Genomic DNA, 23,194 nt, shown 5'->3' with positions numbered 1-23,194 from the left:
CGGATTGGCTGTACGGGCTGACGTCATCGTTGGCTGTGGGCGGAACCAGGCACAGGTGATGGAGGAGGAGCGGTGAGCGGCAGGTGAGTGCGGCGCTCCGGCTGTGGTGACCTTTCCCGGTGTCTGGTGCTGAGCTGTGACCCCGGAACATGTAGCGCACTGTGTGTACTGCGTCATACACTATGCTGGAGCCCTGACGTGTACACTGGCTCTGTGCCGCACTCTAATGCCTGTACACGTATAACTACGTCCTCCACTGTGTATTTAGAGCCAATAATGTCTGGGATAAGCCAATATGGCCACCTCCAGGGTTGTCACCCAGACTGTGCAGTGTTATATACATGGAACATGGCTAGATGAGGATGATGTGTGCAGAGGATGTAACAGAAGTCATGATGGTGGTCACTGGGCCAATCAGAGACCTCTATAAGACGGGGGGGGCGCCACGGAGGCTCAGAGGGCGATACTCCAACCCCCGATTCATTGATTCATTTTTTGCATCCGTGTTCTTTTCTTTCTTCTTTTTTTTAGTTTTCAATGACTTTTTGTGCTAAATTCTTTAATATGGTTCACGAGGGCCAACAACTTTTTGTAAAATCAAAATTGATCGTCACCTGTCGCAGAATCTGGTAATGTTATATTTTTAATGAAAGGCGTCCATCTTTAACTTGTCTAGGTCATTGATCGGAAAGTGAAAAAAATCCAGTCTCATTGTTCGTACAGTAAAGAATCCTCACTCTCGCCGCTCGTACCGTAAAGAATCCTCACTCTCGCCGCTCGTACCGTAAAGAATCCTCACTCTCGCCGCTCGTACCGTAAAGAATCCTCACTCTCGCCGCTCGTACCGTAAAGAATCCTCACTCTCGCCGCTCGTACCGTAAAGAATCCTCACTCTCGCCGCTCGGACGGTAAAGAATTGCTGTCTTGCATGATTCTTTCTTGTAAATGTTGAGGTTGCACTTGTCAGGAGCATCTCTACTTTTTTGATGCATACTAATATTTTATTTGCCTTGGCAGCAGCTACCTGACACCAGTCACTAAGTTGACTTTGCGTCCTCCCATACACCCAAGTCTTTTGTTACAATTTAACCCACTGTTTTATCATTTAGTGCTTAATTGGACATTTCATTTCCTATGCCCAAGTGCGTTGCCTGATATTTACCCAGCAGATGTCGGCAGTGAGAGCAGGGCTGAGTGTTAGGCCTAAGCCACACGGCGAGAAAAACAGTGCGAGTGGAGTGCGATAAAACATCGCATTCCACTCGGACCAATTCTAGCCTGTGTGTCAGCACACATGAGCGATTATTTTCTCAGCCCTAATCGGACCGAGAAAACAATCGCAGCATGCCGCAATTGTAATGCGAGACTCTTTCTCTCGCACCCATTCAAGTCTATGGGGCAAGAGAAAAATCGCACTGCACTCGCGGTACACCGGTGTACCACGAGTGCAGTGCGAGAATGGCAATAGCCGGCTACACAGTAGAGAGGGAGAGAAATCCCTCCCTCCCCTCCTGAGTGCCGGCCCGCCCCCCGCAGCTCAGGTCTGCTCGCACGAATGGACCTCAGTAGCAAGGACACACGCATGACACTCGGCTCTGCTGTACTGCCAGCGTGAGCCGAGTGTCATGTAAGTGGATCGCAGTAGTGCCCGTGTGGCCCCAGCCTTATTACATGTCTCACTCAGAGAAAGCCGGGGGACGTATTCTCTCACACCACTTTTGGTTGAAGGGGAATCGGAGTGTAACTTTACAGGCTCATATCCGCTCGGCAGCCTCTACTCCATGATGTACTTAAGCAAGCATTGTTGACCTTAGGGAGATCAACATATCCACTGCGGAGACACCATCACGTGTTTCTCAACGCAGTGATTCTAGAGCAAAGCCCCCTGGGAAGTATGCAAATGAGAAAGCCGCGGAGACACCATCACATGTTTCTCAACTCTGGCAGGAAACTAGCCAGGTCTTACCACGGGAAGGGCAGTCTCCAGTCAAGGAGACCACCTATACCAAACATGGTATCCATCCACAGACAGCCGTTTCGGGGTATTTGCCCCTCATCAGTGTGGAGTAGGAATCTGGCTAGTGGGGGCAATGCCTAGTAAAAGACTACTTAAGCAAGCATTGTTGACCTTAGGGAGATCAACATATCCACTGCGGAGACACCATCACGTGTTTCTCAACGCAGTGATTCTAGAGCAAAGCCCCCTGGGAAGTATGCAAATGAGAAAGCCGCGGAGACACCATCACATGTTTCTCAACGCTGGCAGGAAACTAGCCAGGTCTTTCACCGGGAAGGAACAACCACGGGAAGGGCAGTCTCCAGTCAAGGAGACCACCTATACCAAACATGGTATCCATCCACAGACAGCCGTTTCGGGGTATTTGCCCCTCATCAGTGTGGAGTAGGAATCTGGCTAGTGGGGGCAATGCCTAGTAAAAGACTACTTAAGCAAGCATTGTTGACCTTAGGGAGATCAACATATCCACTGCGGAGACACCATCACGTGTTTCTCAACGCAGTGATTCTAGAGCAAAGCCCCCTGGGAAGTATGCAAATGAGAAAGCCGCGGAGACACCATCACATGTTTCTCAACGCAGGCAGGAAACTAGCCAGGTCTTTCACCGGGAAGGAACAACCACGGGAAGGGCAGTCTCCAGTCAAGGAGACCATCTATACCAAACATGGTATCCATCCACAGACAGCCGTTTCGGGGTATTTGCCCCTCATCAGTGTGGAGTAGGAATCTGGCTAGTGGGGGCAATGCCTAGTAAAAGTTTGCATACTTCCCAGGGGGCTTTGCTCTAGAATCACTGCGTTGAGAAACACGTGATGGTGTCTCCGCAGTGGATATGTTGATCTCCCTAAGGTCAACAATGCTTGCTTAAGTAGTCTTTTACTAGGCATTGCCCCCCACTAGCCAGATTCCTACTCCACACTGATGAGGGGCAAATACCCCGAAACGGCTGTCTGTGGATGGATACCATGTTTGGTATAGGTGGTCTCCTTGACTGGAGACTGCTCTTCCCGTGGTTGTTCCTTCCCGGTGAAAGACCTGGCTAGTTTCCTGCCAGCGTTGAGAAACATGTGATGGTGTCTCCGCGGCTTTCTCATTTGCATACTTCCCAGGGGGCTTTGCTCTAGAATCACTGCGTTGAGAAACACGTGATGGTGTCTCCGCAGTGGATATGTTGATCTCCCTAAGGTCAACAATGCTTGCTTAAGTAGTCTTTTACTAGGCATTGCCCCCACTAGCCAGATTCCTACTCCACACTGATGAGGGGCAAATACCCCGAAACGGCTGTCTGTGGATGGATACCATGTTTGGTATAGGTGGTCTCCTTGACTGGAGACTGCCCTTCCCGTGGTTGTTCCTTCCCGGTGAAAGACCTGGCTAGTTTCCTGCCAGCGTTGAGAAACATGTGATGGTGTCTCCGCGGCTTTCTCATTTGTCTACTCCATGATGTGGCTGATTTAACATCCTGAAACTGGTGAAAGGTCCTAAAGAAAAAAAAAAAGTAAATATGACAAAGACATCACAATGTAAATGGTGCAGGAAATATCCACCTTAGGGGAAGTAACTGGGCCCGGGATCAGTGCGAATCACTGGGTTAGAGGCAGATGTGCAGGGAAGGGCATAAGGTGGGTGTAGACGGGAGGGGCAGCCAGGGTCTCAAAGGGGCACATGATAAAGGTCACAGTAAGGGTAAGAGGCACCACACAATAGTGGACACAGTCATACGTATGTAAAGCTGTGGCTTGAGTACGGGCCAAGGCACGCTGACCATATGCAGGTGACCCCGTCCGACATCTGCCTCCTTGGCACATATGAGGCTGTCAGTTCAGGTGATTAGCAGCTGATGAAGATGTCGGCCCGGTTTACTTCGGCTTCACTTTTAGGCCAGGTTTCCATACATCAGATGTGTTGTCCCTTTGTGCACTGATCTGACCTCCATAGACTCTTTGGGCAACTTATTTTTTTGACCTGGCTCTAGATCCAATCCTGGAGAACTGAGGCAGCAGATGACTGGGAGCGACCCCATAGAAATCTATGGGATCAGCTTCTCTCAAGGGCCCCACTAACACCCCAGATAGCCAAATAAACAAGGGCTTATTTAGACGTCTGTTTTTGTGATAGTGTCTTATATATTTTTTTTTTGCTCTGAAAGTTACGCTAGGGCTTATTTTCAGGGGATGTCTTATATTTTCCCATGAACAACAACCTACATTTTTATTCTTCAACAAAATAATCTAAATTTATTCACATCTAATCGTTATCACATTCTGGAACCCCAACATTTTGTGTTAATGTGATCGTAGCAATGAATCCAGGTCTCCATGTCTGTATCCACTCTCTGTTCAGAGCCCGGAGAAAGGCACTGCCACGGCCTGATAATCAAACACGTAAAACAGAAAAGTCCAGCTCAAATGAACAGTTACTTCTTTATTTCTTGAGAATTTTAAGTACACGGGACATCAAATTTTCACAAGGAAACCGCTATAATGGCGCGTATGCATCAACGCGTTCCTGGTGTTTCCACTGTTAAAGGGAACCTGTCACCACTTTTTCAGCCTATAAGCTGCGGCCACCACCACCGGGCTCTTATATACAGCATTCTAACATGCCGTATAGTATATAAGAGCCCAGGCCGGGGGTATAACATAAAAAATACTTTATAATATTTACCTAACGGTCGCGCGGTGGGCCTAATGGGCGTCTCTGGTGCCGGCACCTCCTCTTTTGGCCATCTTTGTTCTCTTTCTTCTCTAGCCGCAGTGCATGACGGGTCCGATGTCATCCACACTCGCCGGCATTCAGGTCCTGAGCAGGGCAGATGAAAGTATTGTAGTGCGCCTGCGCGGGACCGGCGAGTGTGTATGATGTAACCGCATCATGCACACAGGCTTCAGAAAGAGGACGAAGATGGCCGAGGCGGCGCCGGACAACGGAGACGCCCATATGGCCAACCGCGCGACTGTTAGGTGAGTATTATAAAGTGTTTTTATGTTATACTCCCGGACTGGGCTCTTATATACAGCATGTTAGAATCCTGTATATAAGAACCGGTGGTGGTGGCCGCAGCTTATAGGCAAAAAAGTGGTGACAGGTTCCCTTTAATCATAAGGGTACAAAACACACCAGAAACGTGTTGATTAGAGTTGAGCGAGGACCTAACTATTTGTACTCGCTATACTCATAACGAGTGCTGTCTAATACTCGCGTATTCATTCCGAAGAGCGTGTGTAATGCAAGTCACTGGGGAAAAACTCGCAAAGTAACGAGTAACCGGAATGCCGTACTATTCATGTGAGTAGCGAATAGTGCGGGATTCCGGTTACTCGTCACATTGCAAGTATTCCCCATTGACTTGCATTGCACACGCTCTTCGGAATGAATACGCGAGTATTAGACAGTACTCATTATGAGTATAGCGAGTATGAATAGTTAGGTACTCGCTCAACTCTAGCCTTGATGCATACGCCATTATAGCGGATTCCTTGTGAAAATTTGATGTCCCGTGTAGTTGCTTCTTTATTTCTTGAGAATTTCAGCTGTTTTTTTGAGCTGGACTTTCCTGTTTTACTTATTTTGTGTTAATCCTATTACTGCCTCAGATGCACATTTTCTTATCGAATCTGCTATTCTCATGGTGCAGATCCCGTCCTATAGTGGAAGACACATATATTTACAAATGTTAAAATTACCTGTATTATTCTCTATGTACTGCTGTTTACCCCCAAAGAAAGCAGACACCCCCTAAAAGAATCGCACTCACCAAACCCCAAACAATTAGAGTTGGCAAGTGAATGGGCTCTCACATACAAATCTGCATCGCTGTCAGGATCCCCCTGTGTTTTACAGCGGTTGCCTCCCCCTGGTGACTGGAACTAGTATCACTCTTACGATCTGTTTGTGAGAGCTGCAGCGCAATTTAGCTGGAACGGCGAGCAATCTTACAGCGACGTAGATCTGTGTGAGAGCCCATCCACCATCTGCACTTGCCAACTGTAAACGTTTGGGGTCTGTGGAGTCCAATTTATTTATTTTTTTCTTTGGGGGGGGGGGGTGTCCTGCTTTCTTTTGGGGATGTCTGTTTTCTTTGATGAAAGGTCCTGCTCTATTCTTTAACTTTTTTAAGCTGCTTGGACACTTCCTTGTGAAACTGCAACTAGGGCTTATTTTTGGAGTGGGGCTTATATTTTAAACATATTCAAAAAGCCCCAAAAATCCTACTAGGACTTATTTTTGTGGTGGATCTTATTATTGGGGGATATAGGGTATCATTGGCTTCCACAGACAGTCTGTGGGGCTATTCCTATGTTTGTGATTTTTCGCTGATCTTTCAGTCCGTGGAAAATCACAGCAATATATCCGATTTTAATCCCAGTGACGGACGATAATCAGCCATGCCAGTCTATGGGTCTGTGAGATGATTGTACCACACTCTGTTGACATCTGAATCTCATAATGGAGGTGGAGAAACCTTTTTTTTTTCTCCATGTACAAGAAAAACGGATGAAACGTGGAGCACTCTGATCAAATTGAAGTCCAAAAAATCCGCCCATTACTCTCGTACGTGAGAAAATCGGACGTCTGAATGAGGACATCCAAAACTATTTACTCAGTGATTTTTACAAATCATGTGAAATATGATATTCATGTAGATTTCAGTTTTATCATTTTTTATTTAATATTATTATTATCATTATTATTATTATTATTATTTCTTTATTTTTTTTTATTGTAGGATCATGGATGAAACGGAGATCCGGAGACTCTCGGTCGGCCACGTCCTGTGCGGGCTGGCCGTCCTCTTCTCGCTTTGTGTCCCTCCGCTCCTCCTAGATGAGTTCTCACTTTTGGGAACGCACCTCACCTGGCTTTGTATCTGCTCCGTTTGCGTCATTACTGTTAATGTTTTATTACTACTAACCCTGAAACCAAATCCTTCAGCCAAAAGAAGCTCATTAACACACAAGGTAATAACATTTATTCTTAAAAGGGTTGTCTGAGATTAAACACAAATGTCTTTTTTTTTTTCTTTCTAGAAACAGCGCCCCCTCTGCCCACTGGCTGTGGATGGTATTGCAGTATATTGAGTTGTAATACCAGACACAACCTATAGTGTGAAAGGAAAAACTCCTTCTTCTAATTTCAGAAAACAGAGCAGTCATTCCAGCTATAGAGCCGATACAAAACCCATCGCCCTTTTACTATTTCAGATCCGATTATTAATACTTTCCATTTATTTCAGGTCAGTAAAGTGTACAGATCCGGCCTGTACTTCTTCGTCTCCTGCCTGCTGTTCCATGGGATTATAGTCTTGTACGGGGCGCCTCTCGTAGAGTAAGTATGTTTTATGTCTGACGGGAGGATTGAGGAAATGATACAACTCCAACCCAATGAAATTCTAAGAATCCGCTCATTCTGGTGTCTGCAGAGTTAGGCTATGTGCGCACGTTGCGTAAATACATGCAGTTACGCTGCGCTTTGTAGTGCAGCGTAACTGCCTGCGTCCCCTGCACAGTCTATGGAGATTGTGCAGGAGCCGTGCGCACGTGGCGTCTTAGAGCGCAGCGCTTCAGCTGCTGCCCGAAGCGCTGCGTCCTAAGAAGTGACATGTCACTTCTTCCGTGCGCTTTGCCTGCAGCTCCTGCTGTGTCTATGGCAGGAGCTGCAGGCAGAGCGCATGGAATCGGCTTTTTTTTTTTTCTCTACGGACATTTTCTGCAGCAATTTGAAGCGCACGTGTGCTCTTCAGATCGCTGCAGAAATTTCTGCAGGGCTAGTACGCAACGTGCGCACATAGCCTTATTAAAGAATTGGTGCACCCATATTTATTATTTGCTAGATCGATATTATGTTGAGAAACAATGTTTCCCTCAAATACCTTATGTTGGCAATAGTGCCTGTGAGTGGCACTCTTCCCCATCGCGTGACCCCCGGGCTCTGTGACCTCGGGGATCTGTTGTTGTCACGTCAACTTCCTGATCACGTGACATAACCGCGGCTGGCCCCAGTCTTCCTGAGTTACTGGACTGTGGGCGGTGTTTCACTGCTCGTCACAGCCCAGCGTGTCTCCTGCTTGCAGTGCTCTGCTGTGAGGGAGGAGTGAGCTGATGGGATGACACACTGGGGTGTGCTGAGTGGTGAAACACCGCCCACAGCCAGTCACTCAGGAAGACTGCGGTCGGCCACCGTGATGTCAGGTCAGCAGGAAGTTGACGTGACATCACCAGATCCCTGAGGTCACAGGAGTCAGGCAATGGGGAACAGCGTTCCGCAATAGCGCCACTCACAGGCACTATTGCCAACATAAGGTATTTGAGAGAAACATTGTTTCTCAATATAATATCGATCTGGCAAATAATAAATATGGGTGCACCCACCCCTTTAAGTACAACACTGAAACTCTAAAGCCTGCTTTACACGTTACGATTCTGCATACGATATCGTATGCGATCGTAACCGCCCCCATCGTATGTGCGGCACGTTCAATTTTTTGACCGTGCCGCACATACGATTAACCCCCGTCACATGTACTTACCCTTCCATACGACCTCGCTGTGGGCGGCGAACGTCCACTTCCTGGAGTGGGAGGGACGTTCGGTGTCACATCGACGTCACGCGGCAGCCGGCCAATAGAAGCGGAGGGGCGGAGCTGAGCGGGACGTAAACATCCCGCCCACCTCCTTCCTTCTGCATGGCTGGCTGGGAGCCGCAGGACGCAGGTAAGATCTGTTCATCGTTCCCGGGGTGTCACACACTGCGATGTGCGCTACCCCGGGTACAATGAACAATCTGACGTTCAATTCATGAGAAATGAACGATGCGCATGCGATGAACGTTTTACCGTTCAATCGCAATTGCACGTACCTGTCACACACTGCAATATACTTACGATGCCGGATGTGCGTCACTTACGACGTGACCCCGCCGACACATTGTAAGATACATTGCAGCGTGTAAAGCGAGCTTTACGGTTCGTTCTCACAGAGTTCTTAGATTTTTTTATGACTTTTTTTTGTGTGCGGATTTTGACAGTTTTTGTTTATGGGGTGTTTTTTTTAAACTAATTATTCAGTAGTAAAATCTGGATCCCCCCCCCCCAAGCAAAAATGCCATGTTGCTTCTTCTTACATGCTGAAAAATATAGCAGTGTTTTCCCATGGTAATGAATAGGTAGTGTTTAAAAGGGATTCTTGATGTCGATTTTGGCGCAATATAAAATCGACAACAAAACACTAAGAGACTGCGCACATTTTAAAAAAACGGATAAAAAAGCACTGTGAAGAGAGTCGCAAAAAAAGCAATGCACAGCAGTGTCAAAAAGGACTCGCTGTGCACATGTTTAGTCTTTTGTTACTTCTTTTACCACTTCAGGGTTCAGAAACCATGACAAGTTTAACGGAAGCCGCCAGTTATAGTTTAAATCACATAAAATAGACGCCAGCACAAAAAGAACTAAAAAAAAAAACCATCAACGAATCTGCCCCAGCTTCATCTAGGGCAGTCATGGCGAACCTTTTACAGGCCGAGTGCCCAAACTATAGCCCTAAACCCATTTTTTTTTCCGAAGTGCCAACCAATCCTATAATGTAAATAATTGATTTTAACCTTACCTTTGCCGTCTTCTCTTCAGCAGGGGGCATCACGCTCATGCATGCTTACCACACATTGAAGCTGAGCCCCTGCCCCTTTCCAGACACAGCAGTTGGATTGATCTTTCTGGAAAAAATTGTAGCATATTAGACAGATTTTAGCCTGGAATGCAATCAGATTTCACCCTGTAATCTACATCTACATTTCAAAGTCTGAACATACTGAAATCCCATAAAGACGTGCGAGTTGCTCCCCTCCCCTTTCATTGTGTGGTTATGTCCCCCATCCTGGGCCACTTTCTGGTAAACATGTCCCCCATCCTGATATATATTTCCTACATTCTGGTATATTTGTCCACATCATAGCCCCATCCTGGTAAATGTACTCCATCCCGGCATATTCCCCATCCTGGTAAATGTACTCCATCCCGGCATATTCCCCATCCTGGTAAATGTACTCCATCCCGGCATATTCCCCATCCTGGTAAATGTACTCCATCCCGGCATATTCCCCATCCTGGTAAATGTACTCCATCCCGGCATATTCCCCATCCTGGTAAATGTCCTCCACTCTGGTAAATGTACCCCATCATTGTAAATGTATCCCATCCTGATAAATGTCACCCTTCCTGCTAAATGTTCCCCATCCTGGCATTTTTCCTCATCCTGGCATGTTAATGTACCCCATCCTGGCATGTTTCCCCCCATCCTTGCAGCCATGTTTCCCCCCCCATCCTTGCAGCCATGTTTCCCCCCCATCCTTGCAGCCATGTTTCCCCCCCCATCCTTGCAGCCATGTTTCCCCCCCCATCCTTGCAGCCATGTTTGCCCCGTGCTCTGTTTGCTTGCCCCGTGCTCTGTCTGCTTGCTCCATGCTCCCATGTTTGCCCCGTGCTGGCTCTGTCCCCCACACCTTGGCACAGCCACACACAGCTTAAAAATAAAAAAAACCCTCACCTTCCAGCACTCGCTCCTCCGCTGCGCGCCGCTGGGTCCCCAGTCAGTTCAGTTCCTGCGTGGCCACAAGACGCCGGCGCTGCCTACTGACGCTCCTCCATCTCCTAGGCAACAGGCCTGCGGCCCAGGAGAGGAGACGTGTCAGAGCAAGGAGAAATGTCTCCTCTGCTAAACACCACTTTGAACTGCTGGCGCGATCACACTGGCAGTGCAAAGTGGCTGAATGTGGGGACAAGCGCGCGTGCCAGCACAAAGGGCTCTGCGTGCCTTTGGTTCGCCATCACTGATCTAGGAAAACTTTAGCAGCTCCATAGGCGTCTTGCACATACACAGTTTTTTCTGCATTGATTTTTCAAGCTGAAAAATACACTTTTTCATTGAAGATTTTAACTTGCTTTACATACATCAGCAACACTGTCCCCATTGGGGCTCACAATCTAAATTCCATATCAATTAGGTCTTTGGAGTGTGGGAGGAAACCCACACAAACACGGGGAGAACATACAAACTCCTGGCAGATGGTGTCTTTGGTGGGATTTGAACCCAGGACCCCAGCGTTGCAAGACTATAGTGCTAACCACTGAGACACAAAATCTATATGCTCTCTGATTATGCTCAGCCACATAAGTTGCCAATCGGTATTGATACGAGCTAGTATAAAGTAAAAAGAACAAACACTTAAAAGAATCATATCTGAATAGTTTTATTATTTTGGCCCAAATTCATACAGACCAGCGATTTTTCCACCAATCATAATAAGGGGGCCAGCTGGAGCCAGACGCCCCTGATTCATAGAGGTGCACACTTCTTAATGAATCAAGAGCATCTGACAAGTGGTGTACGCCTCGCCACAAGTCTTACTCCAGTCAAGGATTAGAGTGAGATTTCTGGAGTAAGGTTAGTCACCGCTCCTTATGGATTAGACGAGATGTGGCGTCACCTATTTGGTGCACAGACATTTTGCAACTTTTCAAAGTAATTTACACTAGAAAATTTGCGTAAATCCTTGGGTGAATCTGGGGCCTTTGTTCCAAAATCGCACCATTTTTGTCCATAGGGCCTCAATAATCAAGTGAATGGTGGATACACCACAATACCTAGCACAACCCACGGATAAAAGCAGCATTGTTTTCTCATATACCACAGCTTTTTTTTTTTTTTTTCTTTCCAAATTTGATACCACCCCTGTGCAGTTTTGTGTCTTAGTAGTGGTATATAGATATAGTATGTAGATATAACTACAAGGTATTTATCTTCTCTCTTTCTATACAGATCAGTTGGAGAAACCTTTCTGTTTGCGGTCCTGCTCTCGGCTTTCACCACGTCTCGCTGTCTCTGTATACTGGGACCAAACTTCCACGCGTGGATCAGGGTGTTCAGTAAAGATGGGTAAGATCTATCCTGTTGTTTTATATAATACCTGAGTTTATACATTTAATCCCTGCCCACACAGCGTTGTAGTAGCCGGGGATAGGGAGCCGGTGGGTATCGCACCATTCTGTACTATTACAGCGTGATCATACCCGCGGGATCGGTATCAGACATCCGGCCATGTGCCGCACCCAAGTAGACCCCAATAAGACAACATCTTTTCGGATGCAATCGCAGGTATTATTTAAGAAATCAAAGGGAGGGAATAGGTGAAAAAAATCTTACACAATGCTTTATTATAAAACAAAACATAAATATTAGTATTCCTACATCCAGCATTGTAAATGTTAAAGAAGTGGTTCACCCATATTTATTATTTGCTAGATCGATGATATGTTGAGAAACTATTTCTCTCATATACCTTCTGTTGGCAATAGTGCCTGTGAGTGGCGCTATTGCAGTGTGCTCTTCCCCATCGCTTGACCCCCTGGGCTTTGTGATCTTGGAGATCCCGTGATGTCACGTCAACTTCCTGATCACGTGACATCACCTCGTCCGGCCGCAGTCTTCCTGAGTCACTGGACTGTGGGCGGGGTTTCACTGCTCGTCATAGCTCAGCGTGTCTCCCGTTTGCAGTGCTCTGCAGTGAGGGAGCTGATAGGCTGTTACACTGGGCTGTGCTGAATGGTGAAACACCGCCCACAGCCAATCACTCACGGAGACTGGGGCCAGCCGCGGTGATGTCAGGTCAGCAGGAAGTTGACATGACATCACCGGATCCCCGGGGGTCAGGCGATGGGGAACAGCGGTCTACAATAGCTCCACTCACAGGCACTATTGCCAACACAAGGTATTTGAGAGAAACATTGTTTTTCAACATAATATCGATCTAGCAAATAATAAATATGGCTGAACCACCCCTTTAAAGTAATGCACAATAGCTGTTCACCCTCTCCTAAAAAATGTGAAGTTCTAAGCAGCCAGGTCAATATTCTTTGACCGCCGGACGGGAGCCTTGAAAGCCGCCTGTTACCTGCAGCATCCGCAGCTCTTCTTTTGATTAGCCAGCCTGGCACGACGTCCGTGTTGTGGCGTGAAAGGCAATGAACATCGTTGTAGACCGGCTAATCCAAAGAAGAGCCTTGCGTGGCGACAGATAAGAGATGGTTCTTGGGGCTCCCGGCCACAGATTACTGATGACAATGGACCACGTCCCATAAACTCTAACTGTATATATTGTATTGTTTTTCTGATTTCTGTTTTCTCAGGGCAATGTCTGTTTGGGACCACAGTCTACAGATCACCACGGTCTGCAGTGTAATCGGAGCCTGGCTGGGAGCGTTTCCGTTACCATTGGACTGGGATAGGCCGTGGCAGGTTAGTGCTTCCCTGATACACGGCACATTGTAGTAGCTGCTCCTCCGTGTACATTGTATGGAGCACGACTCGTCTATTAGATGTGATACCAGTGCCGTACAATGTATGAGCAGAGGCTCGGGGGGGGCTGCTGCATGCGTTTTACTATAGCATTTAGGAATAAGAAAATGCAATTTACAACATACAAGTAAAATATATCTTTGTTCCATAAAACATAGTAACACTGAAGCTTCACTTAAAAGTTGTTTTTTTTTCTGTGGGGTCAAAGCTCCCAGTGTGAAATCAGAAATGAAGCCACCAGAATCTGTCCCCTGCGCTGAAGAGCTCTGTCTGACCTTATATGATGATTTTCCAAACCCACAATCTTCTGATCCATCAGCCAAACAGTGGCCTCAGCAGTCAGGTCACCGCAACGGTGGGCTCGGCAGTCAGGTCACCGCAACGGTGGGCTCGGCAGTCAGGTCACCGCAACGGTGGGCTCGGCAGTCAGGTCACCGCAACGGCGGGCTCGGCAGTCAGGTCACCGCAACGGCGGGCTCGGCAGTCAGGTCACCGCAACGGCGGCCTCGGCAGTCTGGTCACCGCAACGGCGGCCTCGGCAGTCGGGTCACGGCAACGGCGGCCTCGGCAGTCGGGTCACGGCAACGGCGGCCTCGGCAGTCGGGTCACGGCAACGGCGGCCTCGGCAGTCGGGTCACGGCAACGGCGGCCTCGGCAGTCGGGTCACGGCAACGGCGGCCTCGGCAGTCGGGTCACGGCAACGGCGGCCTCGGCAGTCGGGTCACGGCAACGGCGGCCTCGGCAGTCGGGTCATGGCAACGGCGGCCTCGGCAGTCGGGTCACGGCAACGGCGGCCTCGGCAGTCGGGTCACCGCTGGTTCTGAGGTCATCACTTCCAGTCTGGATTCTCATTGGTAACTTTGATACCACACTGGTCATAATCTTCATTAGCCATTGAATTATATCATTTTCTTTTGGCTCATCCGGCACAGACAGAAGAGCAAATTATTTCTGTAATATGGTATGAAATTTGGTGACCTCATATGTTCTGCACAAGTGACACGTTTTTCCTAGTAGTACCGTGATTCTATGAAAATAAGACAGTCTTATATTATTTTTTGCCTCAAACAATGCGCTAGGACTTATTTTTAGGGTAGGGCTTATTCTTGAAGAAATACAGTTAGGGGTACGTTTACCCCCTCCCAAAAAAAAAAGACCACCACCCCCCCACTTCACTTGAGAATCAATCATACTTACCAGACCCCGGACGTCTGCGTGGCTCCCAGGTCCTCCTGCGATCTTCGGCGGGTGCTCACAGCATGTATGCTCCACCCGGTCCTACCCTGCTTCTGGCTGACACGCACACATCAGATCGCGCACACACAGGCACATCAGATCGCGCACGCACACACAGGCACACCAGATCGCGCACGCACACACAGGCACACCAGATCGCGCACGCACACACAGGCACACCAGATCGCGCGCACACACACACTCATCACATCTGGCGATATGGATTGATATGATATGGATTGCTTCTGTCTGGCAGGGGAAGATGAGACGCAGTGCAGTGCGAGGACCTTTGGTGGAACACATCAATGCATTCCATCGCAGGTCCTTCATACGTTCCGCTGCAGGTCCTCGCACTCCACTGCGACCCAGGTTCCCCTGCCGGCCAGAAGTAATTAGTATCGTCAGATATGGTGTGTGTGTGTGTGTGTGTGTGTGTGTGTGTGTGTGTGTGTGTGTTCGCGATCTGATTGTGCCCGCAGTCTGATGTGTGTGTTCCACTACAGGTCCTCTCTTTCGGCGACTGGCATGATAACGGGGTCTTCTGTGTTTTTTCTTCTCTCTTTGGTGGGTGTCGGCTTTCTATAATGAAGTGTCCTGCAGTAGCTTTAACTTTTTTAGCTGCATGGACATTTCATTATTGAACCGCGACTAGGGCTTATTTTCGGGGAAGGGCTTATATTTAAGCCTTACTATGAAAATGCTGAAAATTCCTGCTAAGTCTTATTTTCTGGGTAGGTGTTATCTTTCGAAAAACAGGGTAATTGATAGATAAGGGTCGTAGTCAACCTGAAGTCACACTTGTGTATGACTCGCATGAGAACCAAGTCGCATCACCCGGCACGGCCTGCCGCTCTCTGGAAAGGTGCGTGCAGCTGCATAGAAATAAATGCAGCTGCATGCTCCTGTCCGGAGAGCGGCAGGCCGTGCCGGGTGATGCGACTCGGTTCTCTTGCAAGTCACATGTAAGTGTGACTCCAGCCTTACATTTAAGGTATGGTTACAGTGGAGGCAGAGCATCGGAAGCGATATGCTAATGACCCTCTGCTGCGAGCGTCATGCGACTGTGATGCGATCTTGCGATCATATCACAGCTGTGGAGAAGTGGGAGGGAGCAATTTCTCCCCATCTCCGCTGCCTGTCTCTGCGTACATCGCACTGCGGTCGGATGACATGCGAGTGCAGTGCAATGTTTCACATGCTCCTATAGACCGTATTGGGGTGTGTGAATCGAAACTCGCTGCCAAACGCAACATGCTACGATTCATTTCTCAGGCCGATATAGTATGAGAAATCAATTGCAGATGAACACTGTATAGTTTTGCACTGGTGCAATGTTTTATCAGATTGCACTCGCCCCTGCAAAATGCAAGTGGAACCGAGGCCTTATCCTAACAGCAGGAGCCCAGCTCCATTCCGGTTAATATGGCCGTCTGCCGCTCCCTGCACAGTTGGAGGTCGCAATGTCACTGTCCAGGTAAAAATCAGTGCTCTGACCCTTGTGTGCTTATAATCAGCAGGCAATCCTGCGGACCCTTGCAGATTTATACAGTAATTGCCTATCCTGCCAATGAGATGGGAAGACCCCTTTTAACGCCAGATTTCCAACTTCTTTAATTGGGGATTGACACAGGTGAGAACAGTCATGTGACAGAGACCCCATGTTTCTCTATGGGCGTGTATGGCCTCCATATTTTACCGGAAATCCAGTGATCACACAGACACGCGAATAGTAAACACTGCAAGGGTTTATTAGGCAATGAGAAATGAACTCCGCTCATCACAGATAGTTGCTCCAAAGAAAAACTGAGGCACATTGGCGTGATCAAGTTGTGCAGAGGCTCGCATTAAAGTTTTTTTTTTAGGTTTTTTTTTCTCCAAGCTTGCCTGCGAGTGAAGACGTGATGGGCATTTTCACAAGACGTGGACGATACCTCAGCTCTAGGCAATGCGGTTTCCTTATTGACCAGTAACGGCTGAACAAGAGCCTTCAATGTAAAAAAAGAAAAACCCAAAAACCCAGGCCATGTCCTCCCAGTCCTCGTATGTCTTATGTCTCCTACTGACTGCTAAGTCCTGACATAGCCCCATCGTGCTGTACCGCTTCAATGTAAAACAAAAAGCAATATAAAAAAAAAAACACAGTGCCTTGTCATAGAAAATACCTGGACACCATCTATGTAGAAGCTTAATGTAAAATGTACAACATGCAGCAAACCTATAAAAGCCACAGCCGTCACCGCAGGGAGCCTCGTCCACCCCGGCACGCTCGCCACCACTGTCATACATATAGAAAGATGCGGACGTCCATAGTGTTCTGTGGCAGATACATGGGGTCATTATTTTACTGTTAACAGATCTGGGATGGATATTTTGCAAAAAAAAATGATGTGGGGGTTAGTGTTCTCCGCTATTAGAAAAACATGGCTGCCTTCTTTTGGTAGTAGTACCATTCCTGACCATGGATTGGGTGTGATATTGCAGTTCTGCTTCATTCACTTCAATGGAGCAGAGTTGTAATAGCAGACACAACCCATGGTCAGGGGTGGCGCTGTTTCCAACATAAAGCAGCTACGTTTTTGTAATTCTGGACAACCCCTTTAAACGTTAAAGGGAACCTGTCACCAGTTTTTTGCCCTATAAGCTTCGGCCACCACCACCGGGCTCTTATACAGAGCAGTCTGACATGCTGTATATAAGAGCCCAGGCCACTGTGTAGAATGTAAAAATCACTTTATAATACTCACCTAAACCGGTCACTGCGGTGGATGTGGCTCAGATGGGCGTCTTCGTCCTCCGGTGCCGGCGCCTCCTCGGCTATCTTCGTCCTCCTTCTGAAGCCTGTGTGCATGACGTGTTTACATCATACACACTCGCCGGTCCTGCGCACTACAATACTTTGATGTGCCCTGCTCAGAACCTGAATGCCGGCGAGTGTGATGATATCGGATGCGTCATGCACCACGGCTTCAGGAAGATGACAGAGGTGGCGACAAAGATGGCCAAAAGAGGCGGCACCGTCCCCAGAGGACGAAGACGCCCATCTGAGCCACATCCACCGCAGCGACCGGTTTAGGTGAGTTTTAGGCCCCTTTCACACGTCAGTGATTCTGGTACGTTTGTGCTTTTTTTTTTTTATATATATACGTACCAGAATCACTGACATACGCAGACCCATTATAATCAATGGGTCTGCTCACACATCAGTGATTTTTCACTGAACTTGTCTCCGTGCAGCGTGCACGCTTGGCCGTGATTCTGCACGGAGACATGTCAGTTTTTGTCTGGCATCACTGATGACCCACGGACCACACTATGGTGTGATCCGTGTGTGATCAGTGAAACACGTTCCAGAAAATCACGGACATATTAAATATTTTCAACTTACCTTGCCCGCGATTCGCTCTCCAGCCTCTGCTCTCGGCAGCTCCTGCCTGGCTCATGAATATTCATAAAAGCAGGAACTGCCGACCAGGAAGTAGGTGCTGAGAGCGGTGGGCGTACGCTGCAGAGCCGAGGAGATCAGCACCATGGACAGCAGGAGCGAAGGCAGGTGAGTAATGTCCATATGCAATCACGGAGGGACATGTGCGTGTTTTTCACTGACGTGTGAAACGGGCCTTATAAAGTGTTTTTTATGTTGTACACAGCGGCCTGGGCTCTTATATACAGCATGTTAGAATGCTGTATATAAGAGCTCACTGGTGGTGGCCGCAGCTTATAGGGCAAAAAACTGGTGACAGGTTCCCTTTAAGTCATATTATTCACATCATATGCCATGACTTTGGTTGGTGAGGGGCTGATCCTGAAAAGGAATGAGGCTTTTTACCGTCTCCCCCCTGCACAGTGGGGTCGTCCTGCCGTACAGTGAATTGTGGCTGGAATATTAGTGGCCGAGGCTGTACAGGGACTGCATTATATGAACATCCAACTGGCCCCACTCAGAGTGATGGCACATCCCCGCATTGAATATTAATGTCTTTTCCCCAAATATATATTATATATATCTTCTGCACCAGTGAGTAGATATTACTTGTTATGGCGCCCCCTGGTGTACCTTGGATTTGCTCTAAGAGCGTCCACGTGCTATGCCCATGTTCCAGTGGTCACACATGCTCAGTGGCACAGTCCACGCTCCTGATCATTCTTGTACAGGGGTGCTGTCAAAAGTGACTTCCTAATCTTGAGATTCCTACCTACAATCTGCCCCCATTACCTGGCCCCGCAGCCCTGTATCTGGAGGCTGTAACCTTAGGATTCCCAAATGTCAGTGTTACGTGCCCTCGATCTGTGGTTCGGGGGAGTTTATATGTAAGGCCCCTACTGTTACAGGGTCAGTATATAGATCCAATTTAGGAAAAAGGACCCCTGCTGATCTGACATATACTCCACCATGTCTCTGATAGGACAATCTAAATGACAATGGATAGGCCCGCGGCTGTGGATATATCTGGAAGAAAAGTGCTGGGGGAAGGGCATATATATTTTATTAAACGGGGGAGGGAAGGATAGATATAAGCCCCTTGTGTCATCTATGGCTGGTAATGCCCCATAAAATAATGAGTATGGTACCATAATAAATTGGGGTAGCATTGCTGTACTAGTTGGATTGTCCCCCATAAATACAAGATTTCCAGGAGGCACTATAGTACCAGTGGCCCGGAGGGGAACAGATTGCTGTAGGGATTCATACCCCGCTCAACATGTTACATGGCCATTTTGGTTGTAAAATCCAATTTACACCTGAGCAAAAGGTTAATAAAAGAAGACCGTTTAAGCCGTCCAAACAAGTCTTGTATTCTCCGTGAAGTAACATTTCTAGAGCTTCTCTATGTCCTGTTCCTCCATTATTCCTCTTGGAAAAATTAAAATAGTCATCTGGATGTGTCCATTCGTAGTCTATGATTGGACACTGTAATAACTGTATGGACACGCCCCTTTCCACAAAGGGAATGGCAACACCCTGATGTCTATTTAGTTATGTATTTCCAGGAGGAATAGCAGAGGAAAGAACACACAATCACGACGCAAACATTCTCCAGAATTTTTAGTTCATGAGTAATATCGGGAGAAGTAACAAATCGTCCTTTAAGAGGTCAGGTCAAGTTAAAAACAGTGATAGGAATAACCCTTTAAGCCAACATTAAATGAGCCACAAAGATTACCTATCTTCACGAGTCTATCCTAATAAGTAGTAGGTGTAATAATATTAGCAATATATAGATATATAATATAAAAGCTATTATTGAATATTAGCAAATACCTCCAATTAGAAATGTAGTATAGTTCTCCTGATCTAACCTTATCTCTTACCTCATGTGCAGGGCATTGCAGCTTAGGTATCTATGGTTACGACCATTGTCATTATATGCGTGACTGTAACGTTGGATACCTAAGTCACTGCAATGCCCTGCACATTAGGTAAGTGACCAAAATGTAGTATAGTTCTTCTAAAAAGCTGTCACTTACCTCATGTGCAGGGCCTTGCAGTAACTTAAGTGACAGCTTTTTAGAAGAATTATACTACATTTCTGTCACTTACCTCATGTGCAGGGCATTGTAGTAACTTAGGTATCCAACGTTAGTCACGCATATAATGACAATGGTCATAACCATAGATACCTAAGCTGCAATGCCCTGCACATGAGGTAAGAGAGAAGGTTAGATCAGGAGAACTATACTACATTTCTAATTGGAGGTAGTATAGTTCTCCTGATCTAACCTTATCTCTTACCTCATGTGCAGGGCATTGCAGCTTAGGTATCTATGGTTACGACCATTGTCATTATATGCGTGACTGTAACGTTGGATACCTAAGTTACTGCAATGCCCTGCACAGGAGGTAAGTGACAGCTTATTAGACGAACTATACTACATTTCTGTCACTTACCTCATGTGCAGGGCATTGTAGTAACTTAGGTATCCAACGTTAGTCACGCATATAATGCCAATGGTCGTAACCATAGATACCTAAGCTGCAATGACCTGCACATGAGGTAAGAGATAAGGTTAGATCAGGAGAACTATACGACATTTCTAATTGGAGGTATTTGCTACTATCCTTATTATTACACCTACTACATATTGCGATAGGATTAACCCTTTAATGTCTATTTTTCCTTTCCATCTCACAGCTTTATTAACCATTCATCTTGAGTTCTGACAAGAAGCAGAAAGTGTGACTATATTGGCCTATACTGACCATACATAAGAGGGTCTTCCCTCACCAGCTCTGGCGTCCAGCCTTGGCATAGGAGGGGGCTGAGCTCAGTGACATATATGTGTGTTTTCAATGGGTGGATTTTGGTAAGCCGCAGTCAGACTCCGGCAGCGGTTTTCTCCTCTGAAACTAAAAGGATCTGGCGCTGAAATTCCAGTGGCCCAATCTTTTCTTCCCCCGACATCATGAGTTCGTTGGCCCCCATCCACACCAGATAGTCCACCGGGCCTGCCGACGTTCCTCTAATATTTATGGGGGCCTCTAGTGCACTATGTTTATCATGGGGTGTATGCATTAAACGGACACTTCCGAGGTGTGCCATACAATTTCACAACATCGGATACGGTTTGTTTTTTTCACAGTGGGATTTTATGGCATCCATCAGACGCTCGTTTTACGTATATGTGCTGGAGTATATGTTAAATGTAGTGCAGAATCGCAGTGTGTACTGGGCCATACTGGTATATATCGCTCATTGTGGCTTATAGTTTATTCTTATAGGACCTGGCCCTTTAATAGAGGCAATATCCCTTCCACCGCTATACCGGCCGTATCGTATAGGGGACCTTGTCCTGATACAACTGTCCTAGGAATTTTAATGCTTTCTTACATTTCATTAAGTCTGTGACTGGAAATGAAGACCAGTCGGTGTATGTAGTGGCTATGTCCGGTACTGGTTTTACCCGCGCTCCTACCTTTGTGCTAATAGATCATGTTTGGTTCCTCCCGCAGGTATGGCCGATCTCCTGCTCACTAGGTGCCACGTTCGGCTACGTTTCCGGTCTTCTCCTGGCTCCGTTCTGGATTTATTGGAACAGGAAAAAGCTCACATACAAAAGCAGATAGTAAGAGCCGGAGGATGAGGACGAGGTGAGCTCCGGTGTGCGCGATGGGACTTCGAAGTGCAAAATTAGACCAGACGCACCTACTGCACTGCACGTGCCTAGTGTCGCTATGAACGGGACCCTGAGAAACCCCATCTCTCCTTCAGGAGGTTTGTGAGCAATCATGTCCTCGATGTGTGGCCATCAGCATCACATCTGTAAAGCAGGTCAATAAATGTCTTTTGTGCGGCCGTGGTACCGATGCCACGTGCGTCGGACTCGTACCGGAGGAGCAGAGCGCCCGTCTCACGTGATCAGACAGCAGCTTATACACCTCGAGCCTATTCTTTTCTTCATGGCGTTCTTCTTTGGAGTTAAAATAGCGATAATGGACTCATCGAAAACTGCTTTCAGCCCCTTCTGTGTCAGCGCCGAGCACTCCACGTAGCAGCACGCCCCGATCTGTCAGGGAACAAGAGCCATCGATAAAACGTCAGTCTGCAATGTGACAAGTGCACAAGATTTATATACAATGACTGTGAACCAGATTTAGGGTAATACTAGGCAATCTACAGCCCCAGTGTATGCCAGAGCGATGCACTGGGGGCCATCAGCAAAATAAAGGATATATTGTGGGGTACTTTTTTTGTGTGTGTGCGTGGGATTCCTTTCTATTGAAATACATAGTTCCCGACTCTTTCGGCTGCGTGCCCGCAATCAGGGTTCACAGAATTCTGGACGCAAAGTTTTTTCGCTAAGTCCAAAACGCTGCATTGTACAGTACAAGCACAGTGGATGGGATTTCTAGAAATCCCGTGCCCACTGTGCTTAATTTTCCCGCAGCAAAACCTGACCCCTGAGCCGTAGAATGTCAATTGTTTGCTGCGGAGTTGTGAGTGTTCTCCGCAGGGAGAATACAGCGAGAGACCGCAACTTCCCGAGCCCGGATCGTGGGCACAAGCAGCTGCGGTCTCCTGCCGAGGAGACTCGTGGCCCCACAGGTCAGGATCCACCATGTCCAGGATGCAGCGGATCTTGATCTTGGGCACAATACAGAAAAAATGTTCTATGTGGACTAGAGATGAGCAAAAAGATTCACGCCCCCCTGGTCCAGCGTCCATTATTGCTCCTTGTCAGGCGGACCAGGGCAATGTGAATTACTCACCAGCGCCCGAATGTTGGCATCCTGGCCACAAATGATGTTGGATGAGGCCTAATGATTATTCATGATGTTGGGGGGGGCTAATAATTGCAAGATGTACCCATGACATAGGCATTTGAAGTGGACTAGGGTAGTGCAATCTTTTTTGCTCATCTCTAATGTGTACCGATACCATTCAATGCATGTCACGAGGGCCTCGACCCCAGAGAGCTAGCTGTATGGATTGATGCTCAGGCATGTTCACCAGGTTTCCACCTGAACTCCAATGATAGAAACAACCGACGTGTGCAATCACTGGAGGTCCTACCATGAAGGTATATCATATTATTTCTTCTCCATTCACATCCAAAGCTGCAACTTTTTGACATTTTCAGTATGTATATATAGTGT

General features: G+C 47.3%; 2 protein-coding genes across 2 annotated transcripts in view; one reads left to right on the top strand and one right to left on the bottom strand.

Annotated features, from left to right (window-relative positions):
* Positions 1–21: 21 nt before the first annotated feature.
* PIGF (phosphatidylinositol glycan anchor biosynthesis class F) lies at positions 22–22,276 on the top strand. The gene is made up of 6 exons (XM_075339196.1): positions 22–83; positions 6,747–6,978; positions 7,254–7,345; positions 11,830–11,946; positions 13,197–13,305; positions 21,551–22,276. The coding sequence occupies exons 2-6, from the start codon at positions 6,751–6,753 to the stop codon at positions 21,662–21,664; spliced, it is 660 nt and encodes a 219-aa protein (XP_075195311.1). The 5' UTR covers positions 22–83; positions 6,747–6,750; the 3' UTR covers positions 21,665–22,276.
* RHOQ (ras homolog family member Q) overlaps positions 20,300–23,194 on the bottom strand; it is a 75,857-nt gene continuing 72,962 nt past the window's right edge. Inside the window, exon 4 of the mRNA XM_075341439.1 lies at positions 20,300–22,104. Coding sequence (XP_075197554.1) covers positions 21,949–22,104 — 156 coding nt within the window. The 3' untranslated portion in view covers positions 20,300–21,948. The remainder of the gene's footprint in view (positions 22,105–23,194) is intronic.

Source organism: Anomaloglossus baeobatrachus, chromosome 3 (assembly GCF_048569485.1).
Source record: "Anomaloglossus baeobatrachus isolate aAnoBae1 chromosome 3, aAnoBae1.hap1, whole genome shotgun sequence".
Classification (NCBI taxonomy): Eukaryota; Metazoa; Chordata; class Amphibia; order Anura; family Aromobatidae; genus Anomaloglossus; species Anomaloglossus baeobatrachus.
Note: the sequence above shows the minus strand (reverse complement) of the source record. Positions and strands in the feature narration are given on the sequence as shown.

Bases quoted from the DNA above. Each gene is read 5' to 3' on its own strand.
- PIGF (XM_075339196.1), top strand. From the start codon at position 6,751: ATGGATGAAACGGAGATCCGGAGACTCTCGGTCGGCCACGTCCTGTGC. The intron at 7,346-11,829 runs GTAAGTATGTTT...CTTTCTATACAG, and splicing joins TACGGGGCGCCTCTCGTAGA to ATCAGTTGGAGAAACCTTTC. The intron at 11,947-13,196 runs GTAAGATCTATC...CTGTTTTCTCAG, and splicing joins AGGGTGTTCAGTAAAGATGG to GGCAATGTCTGTTTGGGACC.